The sequence below is a fragment of the Gymnoscopelus braueri genome, assembly GCF_963280865.1.
Source record: "Gymnoscopelus braueri genome assembly, chromosome: 22".
Taxonomy (NCBI): domain Eukaryota; kingdom Metazoa; phylum Chordata; class Actinopteri; order Myctophiformes; family Myctophidae; genus Gymnoscopelus; species Gymnoscopelus braueri.
The window spans coordinates 20,886,589-20,907,083 of record NC_137624.1 but is presented as its reverse complement, the minus strand read 5'-3'; the positions used below and the strand labels follow the sequence as shown (position 1 = coordinate 20,907,083).

At 41.1% G+C, this 20,495-nt stretch overlaps 1 protein-coding gene across 2 annotated transcripts in view; it reads left to right on the top strand.

Annotated features, from left to right (window-relative positions):
* The window catches only part of rabgap1 (RAB GTPase activating protein 1), a 123,607-nt gene that overhangs the window by 24,248 nt on the left and 78,864 nt on the right, over positions 1-20,495 (top strand). For both annotated transcript variants that reach the window (XM_080419585.1, XM_080419584.1), the window contains 10 exons: positions 699-912; positions 1,451-1,625; positions 6,197-6,357; positions 8,513-8,623; positions 10,640-10,706; positions 12,669-12,771; positions 13,383-13,552; positions 14,217-14,385; positions 16,343-16,436; positions 20,340-20,490. In XM_080419585.1, coding sequence (XP_080275711.1) covers positions 699-912; positions 1,451-1,625; positions 6,197-6,357; positions 8,513-8,623; positions 10,640-10,706; positions 12,669-12,771; positions 13,383-13,552; positions 14,217-14,385; positions 16,343-16,436; positions 20,340-20,490 — 1,415 coding nt within the window. The remainder of the gene's footprint in view (positions 1-698; positions 913-1,450; positions 1,626-6,196; positions 6,358-8,512; positions 8,624-10,639; positions 10,707-12,668; positions 12,772-13,382; positions 13,553-14,216; positions 14,386-16,342; positions 16,437-20,339; positions 20,491-20,495) is intronic.

Genomic DNA, 20,495 nt, shown 5'->3' with positions numbered 1-20,495 from the left:
CTGTGAAAGCAAATGCATTAACCACATGAACCGTAGTGTCTCTATTCTGGGGTGAACATTTGGAGAAAATAGCCCATCTGCTCTACTTGGAGTGAAAAAAGGAGGGTGACCCCGGTTAACTAAGTATGACAGTATAGGGTTTGGACGCCTAAACGGAAGGAAATCAGTTAATAATGATGAACTTTATTTAGATGAATATGTTTTCTCTGAGTGGAATAAGTCATTCCTTCTGCTTGTGTCCTCTGTACAATCTCACTTTTTCCTGTGATCAGTTAGTTTTTTTTCTTCTTTTTGCTTTGTATGTCTTTTTTTTTTTAAAGTTTCATAGTTTCTGACCTTGCAGCGTATTTCCTTTTTACACATTCCCACATTTGCACAATTCTTCAAAACACGATACAAGCATTTTCCTTTATCATCTCTCCTCTCCTCTCCAATGTTACCTGTGTTTTGTGCTGATGTCATAACTATAGGCTTACCTTGCTACACTCTCAGCCGCATCAGGCAGGATGATAGTATAGGGTGTATTCATCTGTAGGCTTTTATTAATGTTTTTAAGGGTGTCTTTATTGTGGTGTTACTCTTCTGCACCTACTGTACTTCTGTGGCCTGTATCTGTAACTTCTACTGCTGTGCTGTCACTGCTACCTACTGTAAATATCCCCCACGGTATCTATCTATCTATCTCTCCCCCTTTGCAGCAGACGAGTCATCGTCAGAAGGCAGTCCTGGGAGTCCCATTCCAGATGAGGACAGTGTAGTATTCAGCCAGCTGACATACCTGGGCTGCGCTTCCGTTAATGCTCCTCGCAGCGAGGTAGAGGCCCTTCGCATGATGAGTATCCTCAGAGGACAGTGCCAACTCCCCCTGGATGTCACACTGTCTGTGCCAGGCGTGTCTGAAGGCACTGTCAGGTAGGGGGAACCTGTATGTGTGTCTGGTTTTTGTGCATTGCTAATTTTAACTGAAAGGCACACTTGGGTGGTGAAAATATGCAAAGACTAGTAAGTTATTATTATTCTAGTGGCGCACCCCTTTCAGCATTAGTCAGATATAGTATATCGTTGCTGTCGGGCAGAAACCTTGTATCGCCATGTTTCACATTTTATGTTCTTTTGTAAATGTATGCCCTACTTCATCATACAAGAGTGTCACACAAAAGTTGTGAAAAATAGCCGATCTACATCTACAAGCTCACAATGCGTCGCGACTCGTGAACTTGTAGATTGGCTATTTGCACTATCTTTGCTTTTTTTAAATTAAAAATTAAAAATAAAGTTTTTTGACATATAAGGTTTCCACCTAACAGCGACGATATCAGGGTTACATAATATGGCAACATTATGCCATGTGCACGGCGTGTACGCACTCACACAGGTACACACGCCTTCACGCATACTTAAATCTGTCAGATTGGTAACCATTTTCGAACCCTCTTCTCAATTCCTTTAGGTTGCTGGACCCCGCTACCAGTACGGAGATCGCCAACTACCCCATCTATAAGATCCTGTTCTGTGTGCGTGGCCATGACGGCACACCAGAGAGTGACTGCTTTGCCTTCACTGAGAGCCACTACAATGCTGAGATCTTCAGGATCCATGTTTTCCGTTGCCAAATCCAAGAGGCGGTAAGAACAAATTTGTTATTAAACTCTGAAAAAGTCATGTATAGCAGTGTTTCCCAACCTAGGGGTCTGGGCCCCCATTAGTGGAGTGCCAAAGTTCACAGGGAGGGAGCGTGAGCACTTGTTTGAAGCAATAGTCCAAAACGTTGAACACGTTGCACAAAATAATAGCCAAGTCACACATGTAACATGATTGTGAAGCACTCAAGAAAAAGTTCACATTTTTTGCAAAAATAGCCGATATACAAGCTCACAACACGTCGCAATACGACACACTGTGAGCTTGTAGATCGGCAATTTTCACTTGTGTGTATTCTCTTTATTTACCTTTATTTACTTATTTATTTTATAAATAGTGTCGAGGGCAGCACTGGCTCAAGAGGTAGAGTGGCTGCCTGGGAATTAGAAGGTTCTCCTTTAGGGCTTAGTGGCATAGTGTCCTTGAGCAAAGACACTTAACCCATAATTGCTCCCGATGAGCAAGTTTGGTACCTTGCATGGTTGCATCTGCCGTCAGTGTGTGAGTGGATGAATGTAATGCACATTGTTAAGGCGTGATATAAATGCACCATTTACCACTTAGAGAGATAAGAAACTGAGAGCAGAGAGGCGTGAAAACAACACAGGTCTCAAACTGCGGACTTTGGGATTATGTGGTACGCATTTAGGGTAGCTTGGGGAGAATATGCTTTTTTGTCTTGTGTCATACGTTAGCATGCACACACATTACTGTTAACGATGCTGCTGTTCTGGTAGTGAACAATAGGGGGAGCAATAGCTCTTCATACATTCCTCAGTCACGGCAAAAATAAGATGTACATGAAAATCTCCCCACCTCACCTCACATAACACCCATGCACTTGGTACTCTAGGGTGGCCTGTTTGAATTCATCTTGACCTTTATGAGTTCTCTGCAGCATAGCCGTCAAACTATACTGCATCAGCGTGGTTTTCATGTCTAGGTCTGCACCCCCACCTCGCAAAAAAAAGATATCCCAAATCAACTCTTATTTATTCATCACCTAATCCTTTACCAGCAAAAATGCTGAGGAAGTGGAGAAGGAGTCCACTTGAGAATGTCCACTTCAGCACTTCAGCACCGGTGGTTGGAGTGGTGCCTCAGTGCACAGTGACCTGAGGTTCCCCCCCGGTGTAGAAACTCTCCTCACTGTCACTAGAGCAGTGGTTCTCAAACGTTTTCATGTCAAGGACCCCCAAATGAATGTATATTTGGCTGCGTGTGCCAGGGACCCCCATACAAGATTTGTGTTGTTAAAATATTTAAAAAATGGTCACATCTTTATAGAAAATTGCTTAATACAATCACTGCCAGGTATGAGTTAATTAATTCATCCGCCACTGCCAGCGTTTTTAGGGAGGGTCTCTTCTATCCACCGGAACAAGAACATTTTAACCGCGATCGTCCGTTCCGTTGTTATCGGCATTTGAATATGGCTCGTTTTCATCAAAAAACACACTCTGGGAGAAGACCTCTGAGCTAGATGTGTTTTTCTAAATATCATAACATAGGAGTGGACAGGGTTATTTTTGGGGGGATGACGTCATTTCCGGTTCTATCGCTCTCTCGCAGTCAAGGCATCATTCATAGGCTGGCGAAGAGCGCCCTCTAGCGTAATCACTAAAAACATGATTTATTTTTAATTGACGGAGATCTCCGTTAATGGCAGTCAATTGTTGGATTATACGGATCAATGGCAGGGAATGTGTAAAGTGGTTAACATTACATATACATGCACACGCACACGCCCCCCCCCCCAATGTAGCTCTTCATTTTATCCAGCACCCCCCCCCCCCCTTGTGCTCACCCTCCCTCATTGAGCGGTCAGCTTTGCTGTCCTACAGTAACTCTCTAGCGTAAAGGCCCTGCAGCAGCCAACCTGTCTCCAATCTCTCCCCCACTGCTCTCCATTCTCCCAAAGCACTTGCATCGCTTCTTTTTCTTATAAATAGTCTCACTGATTGGAACCAAACCTCACTTAAGCCCCCAAACCCATTGCAAATAACCTCTCCAGTCCTCTACAATAGAGCCAGACTGACTTTTCTTTTCATAACATTAGTATCGGCAATTATGCACATAATTGTAAAATAAATAAATAGATACAATAATTTGTATTTGTTACATCTCATTTACAAGTATATGAGAGTAAAATTATTGGGCTTCGGTTCCTCTCCATCCATTGTAGCAAGACAAAATGGCAAGTAACATTAGTAATAATAGTAAATAGAAATAACTAAAATATACAATAATAGCGCAGTGTGAGGGGCCTTTGTTAATGAATGTTAGGTAACTTTTTTTCCCAGCACTGACTTTTGGAGTGAAACCTTTCATGCATAAATCAAACCACTCTACCTCCTTGTGCCAGGCCTCCCAAGGTCCCTAACGTTGGCAGTATTTGAGAAGATGATGTCGGACCCCTGGGGTTCACCCCCCCTGTTTTCACTACCCCACCTAGCCTCTGATCTAGAGTTGTGCCATTTTCAGTAAGGCTCCAATGACTTGGATTCATCCATAACATTGTTCCGAGAAAAGCCTGTGTCAATGAGAATGTTGACATAATGTGAGAGCAAAGGATGTTTCTTAATGTCTGTGTTGTTATAATCCACTTAAAAGTGCAATTAAACTTTGGTAGAGGTTTGGTTTGTGTAGTTACTACTTACCTTACCATGATGATTAGAAATTAATATTCCAAAAATAGAGTCCTCATTGATGTGTCAAGTTCTTGTCCATGACATATAACCATGATATTTATTTGGTAATAAGAAATTAAAAAAGAAAATTCTGAGATCCCAGAGAACAATATGTCAGTGCCTTGTATACGAAATTCTGTGTAGTGTTTCAAACTTTCTTCTTCCTTTTTGTCTAATGTCCTTAAAAATGTAGAAAGGCAACAATCTCAGGACAGTTCCTGTGACCATAATCCCTGAGGTCATTAAGTTGGTCCAAGAATAGATGACAACGGAACAAAATAGAACTGTGTACACCATTGGTTCTCAAAGTGGGGTCCGGGGACCCCTAGGGGTCCTTGGGGGGGTTCCAGGGGGTCCCCAGCAAAATGTGTTCACAATAATTTTACCTTTTTTTTTTTTATTGGAAGAGATCCAAGTGCAGTTGTAACTCAAGTCTGTTTCTCTAAGAATAGAGGGTTTTAAGTGGTTAATATCCGTTGTTCGTTCCTCAACAAACAACCTCACATCACATGGTCACTAGGATTCCCTCTAACATCTCCGAGTCCAACCGAAACACAAAGCGGAGGCATTGTGTTAGGAGAGGTCACAAGCTGTTTTTGTTTTGGTCTCTAATAGAAAGCAAAAGGAGAGCATTGTCATTTATTGATAACAGCAGTTTCCCCGACACCGTCTTCCAGTCACTTGCCCCCCCAGCTCTGATGTGAACTGGGGTTAGAGATTACGCAGAACCACTGTGATGTGGATCCCTGCTGGGGGTCAATCCTTAACACGTGTGTGTGTGTGTGTGTGTGTGTGGATAAGTGAATAATAGTGTAAAAGAGCAAGCTGTACAATGCAATTTCCTGCATGCACGTGTGGCACACACACACACACACACACACACACACTTTTGTTCAGTGCCAATAGAAACGGTATGTCTTCACTCACACCCTTAGCCTACCGATGCTCCTTATACAGTTACTCAGAGCCTTCAACAATGGTTGTGTGATGACCTTTTATATATATTTATTGTGGTACTAAACTGATTTAACACGGCAGCTGAATGTGAAGTGGTCAGGTGGGTGGGCCACGAGCGCCCAGGTGTGCCCCTGATCCAGAATGCTGATGCTAAGTGCCTAAATCAGGGGTCTTCAACATTTTTCAGCCCATGGACCCCCTAGCTGAGAGAGATGAAGCACGGACCCCCACTACATTGCAGATTATACTTTTTCATAGATTTCATAGATAGCTTAACTCTTCCAGTGCCATGCTTATTTATGGAATTTTGGTTCAGAGTGCCACAACCAAAATTAATTGTAAAAAAAAAGTGCTTAGGAGCCGAGATACAGCCTTTTTCAGTAAAAAGTTAAACAAGAAGTGAATGGAGCAGCAAATCTTCAAATCATCATATCTTGGGTTCTGAACATGTTTTTCCATTTTTATTTTTTTTTAATTTTTTTATGACGTCTTTTCATGACGTTTTGGCGCTCAGGGCGTCAGGCCTCGTGACGTCTTAGACGTCATGTGGCACTGAATGAGTTAATTGACTATCATCAGACTATCATTAAAATGTAATTGAATCAGTAAATTGATGTTTTTTGTTCATTTCAGACATTTAACCACTTAAGCCTTCAATACTTAGTACTTGATTTGCTCCTTTCCCCCCTACACCAAACCTCTCGGCCGAAAATAGCCGAGCTTGTAGATCTGCTATTTTTGGCTAAAGTTCTCCTCAGAAAAGGAATGCTAGGGTTCAAGTGGTTAATGTAAAGAAAATATCATGTCACACAAAGATGTGAGGTAACCCCTTGAAGACCTCTGGCCTAAATTGTAAATTGTATTGAAGTGAGTGTGTGGGGGTCTGCCTTGCCGTTGTCCCTCTGCAGGTTAGCAGGATACTGTACAGCTTTGCCACAGCGTTCCGGCGGTCTGCTAAGAAGACACTGATGTCATCTCAGCTGGCAGCTCCCCTCACCCCGGACACGGACCTGTTCACCTTCACTGTGAGCCTAGAGATCAAAGAGGACGATGGAAAGGGCACCTTCAGGTGACACCCGCACGCCCACACACGCACGCGCACACACACACACACACACACACACACACACACGTTTGTATTAACCCATTAAGACCTGAGGCCGATTCTTACAAATGCCTTCTAAACCAGTAGTTCTCAAACTTTTTCATGGCCAAGGACCCCCAAAATTATATGTATTTGGCCTCCTAAGAGTTTTCTGAAAAACTTATGTTGTGCTATATATATATATATATATATATATATATATATATATATATATATATATATATATATATATATATATATATATATATATATATATAGCTAAAATGCCCCAAATGCTTTTAATGGGCTGATACTGTACTTGTGTGGACAACAATTCAACAATTCTTTTGTCCCCAACCCTAAAGCCTTCCTGAGTTATACTTGGCACTGCAACGTGTTGTGAGCTTGTAGAGCTGCTGCTTTCGCCGTGCAACATCATTGTATGATGGAGCATAAATTAAGCCTCAGTGTCCCAGTCTGTCGGGCTATGTGTGTGTGTGTGTGATGTCTATCGACATTCCAACCTCTTAAGCCATTAAACAGGATTAGGAAACAAAGGGAATCTATGATTTCCCTTTGCATTGCCAAATCTTTATAGTGTCACACACTCTGAAAAAGAACATGTCCCTCAGTGAAATGTTAAAAATAACTCTGAAGAGATTGTATCGGGCATATTTTTATTAGAGGCGTAGACATATGCTTCCCTTAATTTATTACCTCTCCACCCAGCCCAACGGTGGTTTATTGATCTCACAGCGTGTGGATACTGCTGTTAATTGTGCAGTATTCATTTACAAACCTTATCTAACCAAGCATGTTATCAAAGAACCCAGTCGCAGCAGTAACATACAGCAGGTTTACACAAACAACTACATGCATAATCTGAGATTCTGAATTTCTTGAAGCACAAATAATGTTGTGGTATAGCTTGCCCTTGGTCTTCTTACAGTGCTGTACAAAATGTACAAAGCACATATTAACTGAAAATCTAATCAAAACAAGGCAGTAACCACAGATTGCAGAACAAAAACAAAGAAAAACAAAACAAACAAAAAAGGGGAAAATGTCTTTCACCATGCTTGCTCCAGTAGATGTAGATGTTTTTCTGTCTACACCAAATCTCTTCGCCAAAAATAGCAGATCTACAAGCTCAACGCGACGCAATGCGTTTTGAGATTGTAGATCTGCTATTTTTGGCAAATGCTCCTTCCAGAATAGGTATGCTGGGGTTGAAGTGGTTAAAACATTTTTTTTAATAAAAAAAGGGCAGATAAGAAATCTATCTCTGCTTTGCCATTAGCAGGAGAGCTCTGCAACCCATCTTTCTATGTTTAGATTTAGACTTCCACACGTTCACTGACAGCCAAATACTCAGCTTGTTTGGAAAACAACCACAAAAATACATGATGAGGATTATTTTGAGCAAATGCACATTTCCTGCTCATTAATTATTTGTTGATTATTTTCTGCATTCTGCATGCATGCAACTCTGGTATGCGAGCAGAGACGCACTATATGTGATATGTGAAGCATTTTGTTCCTGTTAATCCATTAAGACTGGGAACGCATCTGTGTCATTTTAAGATTTCTTTGGCTATTCAAAAACAGCAGATATACAAGCTCATAGCACGGCACCGAGTGCCGCACTGTGAGCTTGTAGATCTGCATTTTTTTATCTTGGAAATCTTTGAATATATATATATTTTTTAAAGCGAACATTTGTCAAATATTTTGTTCCAGGGACCCCCAGAAGCAAAGATTTGAGTTACAAATGTTCGCTTTAAAGAATATATATTCAAAGATTTGCACACATTTACAAGATTTAAAAAAAATAGCAGATCTACAAGCTCATAGCGCGGTAATTGGTGCCGCGCTATGAGCTTGTATATCTGCTATTTTTGAATAGCCAAAGAAATCTAAAATGACCAGAGATGCGTCCCCAGACTGAATGGGTTAAGGAATAGATGTGTTCAGAATTACGTAAATATAATAAAACAAAAAAAGTACCTCCATGGGTGGATGGTGGTGTGAAAATGTTTAGGAGCTCCAAACTTATCTTCGGCGATGTGTCCATCTTATTTTTTTATTCTGACTGTTGACCGTATTACAAACAGGGTCTCTTTTATATGTCTCTTTTTAGTGCTGTGGCGAAAGACAAAGACAAGCAAAGTTTCAAGCTGCGTGCGGGCATGGGCAAGAAAATTGTCATCTATGTACAGCAGTCCTCCAACAAAGAACTGGCCATTGAGAGGTAATATCTCACCCCCTACACGCACACACACACAAATGCGCAATGTCAGCATCCTAGTTGAGTGCACTGCATTTGTATTCACTTCTATTTCTGATCATGTCTAAATATAAAATCCTCCAGTTTGCCTCTTAAAACGTAGAAAAGGAAGTGTTTTTTCAGAAGAATGGGCAGTTCACCATGTTCTATTATTTTTAATATTTTACTTTTTACATTGTTGGTAAAGGTTGCAGGCAGCAGTGAAGAGAGGATGTCAGTCTAGGAAAGAAGTCTGCAGTAGCATAGCATGAGCCAGGATACACTGTATTTGTTTGCTGCAGTTTCAGGTCATAGATCAATGTGGAGTAATGAACAGTTGGCTGTTTACAGTACATTAAACAGTGATGACTTAACGACTTGATCAGTTCTTAAGACCGTTAGTGGTTAGTTATAGGCCTAGATAGGAATATTACACACAAATCATCAAGATATTTGTTGCCAGAGATATCACTGGCTTCTCTTATTGTTTATTCTTATTATATTGTACTGCATTGACAGTGGTAAGAGCTGCTAGACAGACGTCAACAGTGTTCCTGTTGTGAAATGCTAACGAAAATGCTTACACATTACAGATATTCTGAAAATCAATGTTTTGATTGGGTCTAAAAGAACAGAGGATGAGGTTATACGCAGCCCCTGCTTTATTATTTCCTGTTACGTTTTTCTTTTTTTATCTTTTCTTCTCCCGGCTTGTCTACCTTATGTAGTTTAAAAGGGCTTGTTACAGACATTACAGTGCTCACCACAGGCTCTGCCCGAGGGTGCCTGAATGTTTCAGTGTTCCAACAAGGAGACCTTGTTCTCAGTCAAAGCCCCCAGTCTGTGGAACAATGTGCCATGCACCTGATGTCAGATCAGCAACCTCTCGCTTCCTCCCTGGAAACCGGCACCAATTACTTATTTTTAACCACTTACACTTGGTGTCGTTCAGAATCGGCAAAAATAGCTGCTCTACACACATGTTGTGAGCTTGTAGACTGGCTATTTTTGTCTTAGTATGACAATGTATAAAATAGTGCTTAAGAGGTTAATCAGACGAATCAATTAGTCAATTAAATAAAATCTATTGTTTTCCAGCGTTGATTTGTTGATATAATTTTTTTAATCATCCAAAAAAACTCGAAAAGGTAACCTATAGAATAACCGCAAAGTAGATAATCGACAGTTGCAGCCCTAGCAGAATGTCACCACGACAAATAGAATAATGTACACTTTGAAGCCACCAAAACGGTCAGGTCTGCTTTATGTACTCTAAAGTTTGAACATGGCTTGCGCTCCCTTGCTGTCAAGTAAACCTTGTGATAAAATATCTGGAGCAAGTATGATTTTTTTTAATTTTTTTTAAGAAAAAAAGGTGGAAAGGATTCAGTAAAAAGGGGTTCGAGATTTGGCAGAGATTAGGTCCTTCCAGCCGCTTCAGTGGAGAAGCGTCGGCTTAAAAGAAATCCAGACATTCATAACAAAGGCACTGCTTGCTCACTTATAAGGTAAACCCACACTACCGAGTGAATGCCGCTCCTTCCATATACAGGTACGTACGTATGTACGTCCTGTCTGTCAATCGGGGTTTAAGTGTTCCGGTGCTGTCGCAAGCTGGTGATTGATGTGAGGGCCCGAGAGGCAGTAATGAAGCTGTTGGTGGTTTGTTATTATTTTAGGAAAGGTCTGGACCAGGTCAGGATAGGAGATGGACTTTGTTGAAGCGCTGTGTTTAATGTTCTGCATGTTCTGGACTGTGTTAAAGAGGATACGTCCAGGAAGCTATTGGTGGTAATGTATGCATGATGTATTAGGACTGGTCTCACTTTAAAAAGAGATTTATCATGTCTTGTTTTTGTTCTCTTCATCCTCTCCGTCTCTTTTATTGCCTTTCTTTTGAGTATGCTCTCTATATTCATCTTTTATTCTCGCTTTCCTGTGCGTGTGTGTGTGTGTGTGTGTGTGTGCATATGTGTGTGTGCACGTATGTCTGCCTTCTAGGTGTTTTGGCCTCCTGTTAAGCCCAGGGAAAAATGTGAAGAACAGCGACATGCACCTGCTCGATCTGGTGGGTGACACTGTGTGTGTTTGTGCATGTTTCTTTGTGAGTAATGGAGTGCGCGCTAGTTGGTTAGTGATGGTAATTGTTAGTTGAGTGTTCTATTGAATATTCCGTAGCTTAAAGGTATCATGACATTCATTTTCACTTTTTTTATTTTCAATGTTTTATTTGGGGTTTTATGACCTCAATTACACCCAAAAAACCTGAACTTAAAACATTCAGTGGATTTTCTGTGGTCTGGGGTTTTCTGAATAATTAGGCTGAAAAGTAATCTGAGCTTGGCCCTTCGACAGTGAGGTCACTGTCGAATAATCCCGCCCACTCTCCTCCTCGCCCCTCCCCTCCCCTATCCTTTCCTTTGGGGGGGCGGAGCAGAGGCGATGATTGACAGGCAAAATCCCTCACCAGCGACACCCGCAGGCAAAGATTTCTTTTTTCATTGCAGTTGAAAAGGCTTTAGAAATGTGAGAGAAAAACACCTGCCATTGATCACTGGAATGGAATTTTCACTTAAAACTTTTTGTACACTTTTGAAGGACCAGGACAAAGACTTTGAATGTGGTGTAAAAGTGAATGTCATTAAACCTTTAAGATTAGACCGAAAATAAAACGATTAAAAACAGGTTCACTGAAACAGAAGTAGAGCTATGCGGTACATCTGCAGAACATACCACTTTCATCTGGTGATGAGCGTGCAGGGTTAATTCTTGAAAACCTGTGGCTATGATACTCGGCTATTGATGCTCGGCTGCAAGTATTGAAAAGATGTGTTGAAGTTTAAATTCACTTAAAGTGGGCCTCTTATGCTCAATTACAGCTATTCTATTTGAATCTGGAACTCCACTAGAGTAGCGTTGCATGATTCACAGTAAAAAAAAAAATCCTTATTTATCTTGTGTCCACCAAAGCGTTCCCAGCTGAAAACGCCAGGCACTCGTCTAAAACGTCCCCCTGCGAGTGCTTGAGGGCGATTTGGAGGCCGAGTGACTTTTCATTTGAGACACTTTTGTTATCTTTGTCTCATAACATGTCGGCACTTTTGTGATGGACTTTTGTGGTGTCTGTCCCCTGCCCATTCTTCACCGTGATTGGCCGACCAGGTAAAAAGTCACGGTCGCAGGGTTCTACCCAAAGTTGAATGTTGTGTCAACTCTCTGCTACCAGATAAATATGTCGAATGTGCACAGCTCATCGCAGGATAGCTGCTCAGTGCCTCGTCATGCTGCTGCCGTTTGTGGCATGGTTTAAACACACAGCGCGCTCCCATTGAAAACAATTCAAAACATACGCTGGCCTCAGGAATAAAACGCTTTGATGGACACAGCCCTCTTTATGCAGCCCCTCATTTTAGCCTCTGTCTGGAACTAGCTGTATTAGCTCTTGTCTCTTTAAGGCCTCCCTCCCTCTCTAGAAGCCCACTGTCTTCTTATTGGCCAACTTCCCTTTTTGGATGAATGAGAAGAACCATGTAGAGACAACGTGGGCAAATAAATGCATCACAGGTCGTTCTGAAAGTACTTTGTAGAAGAAACCCTCGGAAACCAAGCATTCAGAGCAGTCTGAATGTTGAGCTTATTGCTCACAGGGATTACTTTATCATTGCCATCATTATTTTAAACTTTGGCCGCATTTAATATGAACATCTGACATTGTAACATTATATAAGGACAGAAAATAAGCAAAAGAGGTATTTTCTGATCATATTCACACACAGCATCCATTATGCTCTGACTTCATACTCGGGGGGGGGGATAGTGGGAACCCCCGCTCATAAATGCACTGTAAAGACGGATTTATACTTAGCTGTACGCTTTGCAGTGTGTCTTTCCCCGGCAGTGTCCTGCTAATGGAGTCAGTGCACGGTGTGTATGTTTTTGCTTGTGTATGGCTGTGTGTTCTTGTCTGTTAAAGTGCATACACGCACAGGAACATTTCTGTACTCACGTTGACGGGGCCGTTCCTCTCCAGGAGTCAATGGGGAAGAGCTCTGACGGGAAGTGTTACATCATCACAGGAAGTTGGAACCCCAACACGCCTCAGTTCCAGGCTGTGAATGAGGAGACGCCTAAAGGTGACAATATTGTTTCCAGACCAGATTAACACAAACGCTAATGAACCTTCATTTAGGCATTGAAAACACACAGGAAATGCTTATTTACAGTACGTATACAAAGTAAGAATACATTGAGTACACTAATAAATAGAATTAATCATTAGACCCAAAGGTGAAGACAATTCCATAACACTAATAGAATACTAATCCTAATAGTATTCTATTAGGAAAAAACGGCACAACACAGTACACTTAAAACTGCAAATGCCCATATGTATATTAAAATCCCTGGATTTTTAAATGTGGCATCTGCATCATCAGGAGGGGGGCTGTGTTATAAAAATAACAGGTTATGAAAACACTTTGGAAAAACAAGTTGTAATCGCTATACAGGTTTTAAATTAGAAAGTGGCTGCAGTCAAAGCTCAGTGATGTCTGTCAGGCAACGCTCCTTGTCATTTCCTTTAGTATGATATTGTGTGATATTGTATGATGCTGGAGACTGCATTTATAAGTCATATTTCTGGTAGATAATCTGAATATACAATATGTACTGTATATCTAATGCTTGAACAATCTGAATTAACAGTGACACTGATCATCATCCTTTTTTCTCATTCTTTTCATAGATAAGTTTATGTACATGACGACAGCAGTGGACCTAGTGATAACGGAGGTAGAGGAACCAGTTCGTTTTCTACTGGAGACGCGGGTCAGAGTCTGCTCCCCCAACGACAGGCTCTTCTGGCCTTTTAGTAAGCGCAGCTACACCGAGACCTTCTATCTTAAACTACGACAGGTACTGTACGTCCGTAATGACACTTTGCATAATGCGCTCGGATTAATCCTTAACCACATGAACCCTAGTGTCCCAATTCTGGGCGTGTCATAAGAGGCGAATATTCGGCAAAGATAGCCGACCTACAAGCTCACAAAGCGCCACGTTGCGACGAGTTGTGAGCTTGTTGACTGGCTGTTTTCGGTGAAGAGATCTGGTGTGGAGGGAAAAAGGGAGGGGGCCAAGTACGGACCAACTGAAGTCTATACTGTCGGGTTTAAGTCAGTGGTTCCCAAACCTTTTAGCTGGAGACCCAAAAGAGAAATTAGACGTTTGCCCGGGACCCAAACTAGTGAAAATAGCAGATCTACAAGCTCACAACGCAGCGCGAAGCGACGCGTTGCAAGCTTGTAGATTATTATTAAAAAATATATATTTGTTATTAATCCTGAATTTTTTTGGGGGCCTTTTGAAATAATAATAATTAAAAACAAAATGTAGGAATCGAAAATAAGGGATATTTACTCGCGACTCAATGGTTTAAGTGGTTAAAGATTTAACAGGACGGACACTTGATATTCTCTTGAATTAATTGTTTGATACCAGTTTTGTGCTCCCTAAATGGTCAATGTTTTACAGAGGAGATGCAGTCAACATTTCCTTACTGTTTTTCTTTTCTTTTCAGATGGAGCGTAAGGAGCGTAAGAGTCCCTCCTCAGACACGCTGTACGAAGTGGTGAGTTTGGAGAGCGAGACGGAGAGAGAGCGGAGGAAGACCACCGCCAGCCCTGGCATCCTGCCCACTGGCCCGGGGGCCACGGTGCCCTCGCCACCCGAGGATGATGAAGAGGAAGGTGAGGAAGGGTCATCTCTGGATTCTACCGCCCCCCCCCCCACCAAAAAAAAACTAAATTACGTCAATTACGTCCGACTCCTTGGCAGCCTGGGTGTTTGTACAAAAAACACATCCTATTAAGTCCTTGGTAGTGAATGAGTAAAAAAGAATCCAATACATTTATTTGATTCGTTTTTGGCTATATTGTTAAATTGTTGCACAGTATGACGGAGGATGTGATTATTGTTAAAAAGATACTTTTTCATTTCATCTCGACTAGAGGACAGATAAACGCTGTTGTTGTTTTTTTCCCCACATGTTTTCAGCCTCCTCATCGTCCCACACTGTGGCATAAACAAACCCCACCAGAAATAGTCTTGTGAACCTCTGTAACAGAAATCCCACAGTAGTTCAAACAGTGTTAACCCCAGTGGCGTAACGGAGGGGTAGCAAGCGATGCGGTGCGGGGGGGCCACCAGCAGGGGGGGCCCGCCTGCGCTGATACAAATATTTTTACAGCAAAAAAAAATAAAAAAGTTGATTTATATTGGTCAAATAGAACCAAATTAGTCCCGAATTAGACCGAATTAGACCCGAAATTTCGCACAGAGTGCCGTGCTATGAACTTGTAGATCTGCTATTTTTGAAAAATCTTGAACATTTGTGAAAATATTTGAATATTATATATTTTTGAAAGGGAAATCTTTTGACTCAAATATAGTTTTCAATTTTAATTTTCAATTTTTTTTCTTCAGAAAACTGTTAGGATTTAGAAGACATTTGTAGAATCCCCAGAAGCAAAGATTTGAGTTAAAAATGTTCTCTTTACAAATGTATATATTCAAAGATTTGCACAAATTTTCACGATTTTTCAAAAATACCAGATCTACAAGCTCATAGCGTGGCACTCGGTGCCACGCTATGAGCTTGTAAATCTGCTATTTTTGAATAGCCAAAGAAATCTAAAATGACAGAGTTCCCGGAATGAATGGGTTAAGGCCTCATTTATACTAAGTCGTACGACGGCGTTCCTTCCTCGCCACAAATAAGCAGATCTACAGGCTCACAACACAAAAGCTACGCGACTCGTTGCGAGCTTGTAGATCAGCTATTTTCAGGCGCGGGACACTGTCGTAGGACAGAGAGTACAAATTAGGGCATTACAGAACTCAGAAGTGTGTTTGTGTCTACATGTGTGCCGTCTTGCTGTGTTCGTCTGTCTGTGTTTGTCTTTGGTCTACTGGCCTTTTGGTTGAGTTTAGTCTCACTCTCTATAAACTGTTTGCGTAGGGATCACTCGAGTCGGTATTTCGTTTGCTGTCGGGCAGAAACCTCTTATCTCCATGTTCTAACTGTTTGTTAACAATAATTTAACTCTTGAGATCGTAAAATGAAACCAAATGGACCCGTATCTCCATCATTTAGCTGGGGACCACCTGGAACCCCCTCAAGGGCCACTGGTGATCCCCGGACCACTGGTTGAGAACCACTGGCTGATCACACTATAGTGTCACACAAAAGTATCAAAAGTAGCAGATCCACAAGCGCGAAACGCGGTGCGAAGTGACACGTTTTGAGCTTATAGATCTGCTACTTTTGGTATTTTTTTATTTGAGTCCTGAAAAGTAACAATTTTGGACATATGAGGTTTCCACCCGACAGAGACAATTTACAATAACTGTACCTCTAACCTTGGTGTTTTTGTCTGCGCTAAGTACCCAAATCACCCATAAGCTGTAGAATGCTTATAATAATAATCTCATAATAAAATCTTATCGTACACGGGGATGTGTAAGAGGAATACTTAAAAATTCTCATTCCTTACTATTTACACATAAGAAAGAAAATAGTTATGAGCTCATTTTATGAGCACAATTATGAAAGGAATTTCATAATTGTGACAATTATGCATCTAAACTTGGCTTTTATTTGTGTGTGTGTGTGTGTGTGCGTGTGCGTGTGCGTGTTCCATCCAGATAATGACGAGCCATTACTGAGTGGGTCAGGTGATGTTTCTAAGGAGTGTGCAGAGAAGATCCTGGAGACCTGGGGAGATTTGCTAACTAAATGGTGAGTCCTTACGTCTCTCTCTCTCTCTCTGTATTGTGTCTCTTGCTCTCTCACACACATATCTCGTATCGTTCCCCATGTTTTTTCACTATATCGTCCATGTCTGACAAAAACAAACTTTTCCGTATTGCTTCCAAGATTATGGAAGCAATACGGAATTTTTATACGGATTATTATTCTGATATGAACAAAAAGGCCATCACAAGCTTAGCACTTACAATAACAAATGACACTGATCATTCCCTGTAACGCTACTTCGAACTCATGCCATCTGGGCGAAGATACAGAACCTTGAAGTGGGAAAAGGTTTGTTTTAGCAGGAGTTTTGTCACCTCAGCCATTTCGGCATTAAACAAAATGCCTCGCCGATGGGATGTTTTTTTGTGTATAGTGGGGATGTCATGTATTGTCTTGGTGTTGTGTTGTGTGATATGTTGTTTTGTGCTATGGTTGTGTTTCTTTTGTTGTTGAACAGACTGTGAAGACAAATATCCCTTTGGGGACAATAAAGACTATTATTATCTGTTAATCAAACGGCCTCTCACTCGTACACTCTTTAAAATTGAATGAATTGTGTAAATTATATGACAGAATTGATTCTATACCTCTACTGACAGATACTGTAGAGAGAGACTCAATGTGCTTGCAAAGAATTTTGCAATCATTATACAAACAGATATACAAAGTGCAGCTCCTGTCCACCCACCCACCCACCCAGACAAAAATCATTTGTAAACCTCACCCATCCACAAAATCAAATGACCCACTTCCACAATAATTCTGGTGTGTCACGTTTGACATCCCCAGTGCACAGGTGCGCTCTCGGGTGGCACGTGCTGTCCAGATGCAATACACAATTACAACTATCCAAACCAATAACAATAATTGTGTTGGGATTACTTGTGATTTATGAAATGGCTCGAGGGAGGGAGGATTCGGATTGCATAAGTGTTTTATCTATTTTTAGGGGCAATTGCGAGTGAAATACTTGCACTGTAGAACCCTTTGCTCTCCTTATTTCCTCTTCGCCTTGAATCAGAAGTTTTCTCATTACACCGTGCCAGAAAAGGGGTCAAAAGTACCCGTGTGTCGAACTGGCTGTTATGTTTCCATCTCTGCCGATAATAAATACTTATTGCAGTAGAGCAGAGTCCCATTTGTCCCAGGAATAAACACTGTTTGTAAACTTTCCCACTCAAGACAAAAGCCAGATGTTAGTGGGTGTTAGTGGGGTTTGTTGTGTGTCCAGTGGGAAAGGTTAAGATAGGCTGAGAATACTGGAGGCCAGTGGAACAGGGTAGGGTAGACTATACAAGTCCTCTGTATGAGTGCCTAAAGTACGTCTTGAGGTTTGTGTTCACCAATGGTTCTCAGGTAAAGCACAGCATTCCACAAGTTTGATACCATACCAGCAAGTCACTGTGCTTTTTCTTCAGGACTTTCTAGATACCATCTCTGATTTGTGTTTTTTAAAGTCTCCTGAGAATATCATGTTGACAGAGCCGTAAAAGTTGCCATGACCTATTTGTGTGTCTGTCTGTCTGTCTGTCTGTCTGTGTGTGTGTGTGTGTGTGAGAAAGGGGCAAGTCAGAGAGAGCCATTTAGAATCATATGCCCCTAAAGGTCTAAGCCTAGAATTACTTAATACATTACACGCGCACACACACGCATGCGCGCAGACACTCAACACAACACACACTAACTGATTGCTTTGTTTCCCTGGGTAATCTCATCAGAAAATGCTATGCATTGCATAACCCAATGCTAGGAACAAAAACACAAAACAAACTGGGGGGTGCTTAATGTAGGCAAAACTGAGAGTCATCAGGGATTCAGGGACCTTTCTGTCAGCTCTGATCATGTTTAAGTTGGTCAGTAGGTACGGCTATGCCTTCAAGGATTCTGGGTAGTTTTGAGGATTATGAGGTCAACCTCAGTCAAAACCTTCCCCCCACTGCTCTTTATTGTTAACTTATGTTGTTCCTCTATTGTAAACTTTACGGTACTACCCACACTGGGGTTGTACGCATGTGCAGTCAGCGCTGTTCAGTTGTGAATATGGAGTGAACCGGTGTTATTGTACCACTGCCTGTTCACTGTGAACAAAAGTGAGTTAAAAGGAATAAACGTTGTGTTCATTAAGTCGAAGTCAACATTTATCTCTCTCTTTGTGCCTTTAACATTCTCTAAATCTTTTTCTCTTGTCTGTGTGATCACAGAGGCCCAGGTGTGGAGAGTGCTGCCACATTTACACCAATTGCATTTCTCATTTATTGTGCAGTAATTTCATTAACTTTTGGAAAGCAGAAGTTGCAGGAACAAAATTATCTGTTGTCATTCCAGTTTTACCAAAGCATTTCTATAATGGAACTATCGTTCAGACGCACAACTATACTAAACAAATGTTTAATTTTTTTTGCCATCCCGGGCTGCAATGCTTCATTGCTAACAGTGAGGCTCATGGTGTACATTTAGCGTGAACTTCTTAACCAGTGGAGAGGTGTAGTGGGCCCTCAGCAATGCATCAAGCAGAATAATTTGATACCAATACATTTCTCCACCATGATCCATGCAGGTGAGCAGGGACATGGATAGTTCTTCTTCAGATTGAGGCATACTTTACTATTGTCTGTCACATCCACTACATTTCTGTAGTGCAGAAGCTGGCTCTCTAGGTGAACTTCATGTCAGTTTTACTGATCTATCCTACATTACATCACTTGAATCAAGTACTGTACCTTTGCAGATCATATGTTTGAATGGATGTAGTCATGGCCTCCAGATGAAAACTTTAACATTGCTATTAACTCTCTCAGTGCCACAAAACGAGTTATCCCGAGTTTTTTCTGAATGCCCTCAGTGCCAAGAACGAAAAATCCAGATTATTATTTTTTTTTAATACAAAATTATTATAATTATTATTATTTTTTTGGAAAAGAATGTTCAGAACCCAAGATCCGAAGATTTGCTGCTCCATTCACTTCTTGTTTAACTTATTACTGAAAAAAGGCTGTATCTCGGCTCCCGAGCACTTTTTTTTTACTTAAAAAAAAATAAAAAAATGCTGGCACAGTATGAATATATTCTTTTATTTCATTGGCACTGAGAGAGTTAATTTAACACCTGTCATTTCCCAGTGCACTTGAAATTACGAAAATAGAATAAAAATAAATATTGTACTGCATTATTCCATTTTTTTCACCTTTTTATTCATCAGGTACTACATATTAACTCTTAATAAAAATGTTAGGCATGGCCCTGTGACATACTGTAGATGTGATCTTTAGGCACAGCTTGGGTCCAACATTTGGCGTACATAAAAGGTTGCATTTCACTTACCTTAACTTTTATTATTTTGAGATTCTCTTCTGAGAACAGAGAGCGTATGATTGGGCATGTAACATCTTTGTCGCTTTCTCTCTCTCTCTCTCTGTCATCTGTCTCAGGCAATATCTCACCTCTTATAGATTTAATCCTTTTTAACTAGTCAATTCTAATAAAGTTGTTATTTTTCTGCTATGTAAAGCGACTTTGAGTATTTAGAAAAGCGCTATATAAATCGTATGTATTATTATTACCTCTTAGATAACGCCCAATCACAAATAACATCCACCACTCCTTCCTCATGATCTCTGTCCACTGGGCCATCTGTACAGATAATGACACTCCTATATTATCACCTAGGGCCAATGTTCTGAAAGGAGCACATAACATTGTGCTTTGATATTTTAAATGGTTCATACAAAGACTGCTGTTAACAGCAGTCCTAGCTGGCAGTGCATAACGCCTATAAGTGTTGATTGGAATAAGTAAATTAATATGCTGAAGAAGGGGGAAATGTATGCAATTCGTCTAAATCCAACTGTGTCTACTTCCTCCTCTCCTCTTCCTCTCCTCTTCTAGGCATCTGAACCTATCTGTGCGTCCCAAGCAGCTCCCAGCGTTGGTGCGCAGCGGTGTGCCCGAGGCACTCCGTGGAGAGGTGTGGCAGCTCCTTGCTGGTTGCCATAACAACGACCACCAGGTGGAGGAGTACCGTACCCTCATCACTAAGGTAAG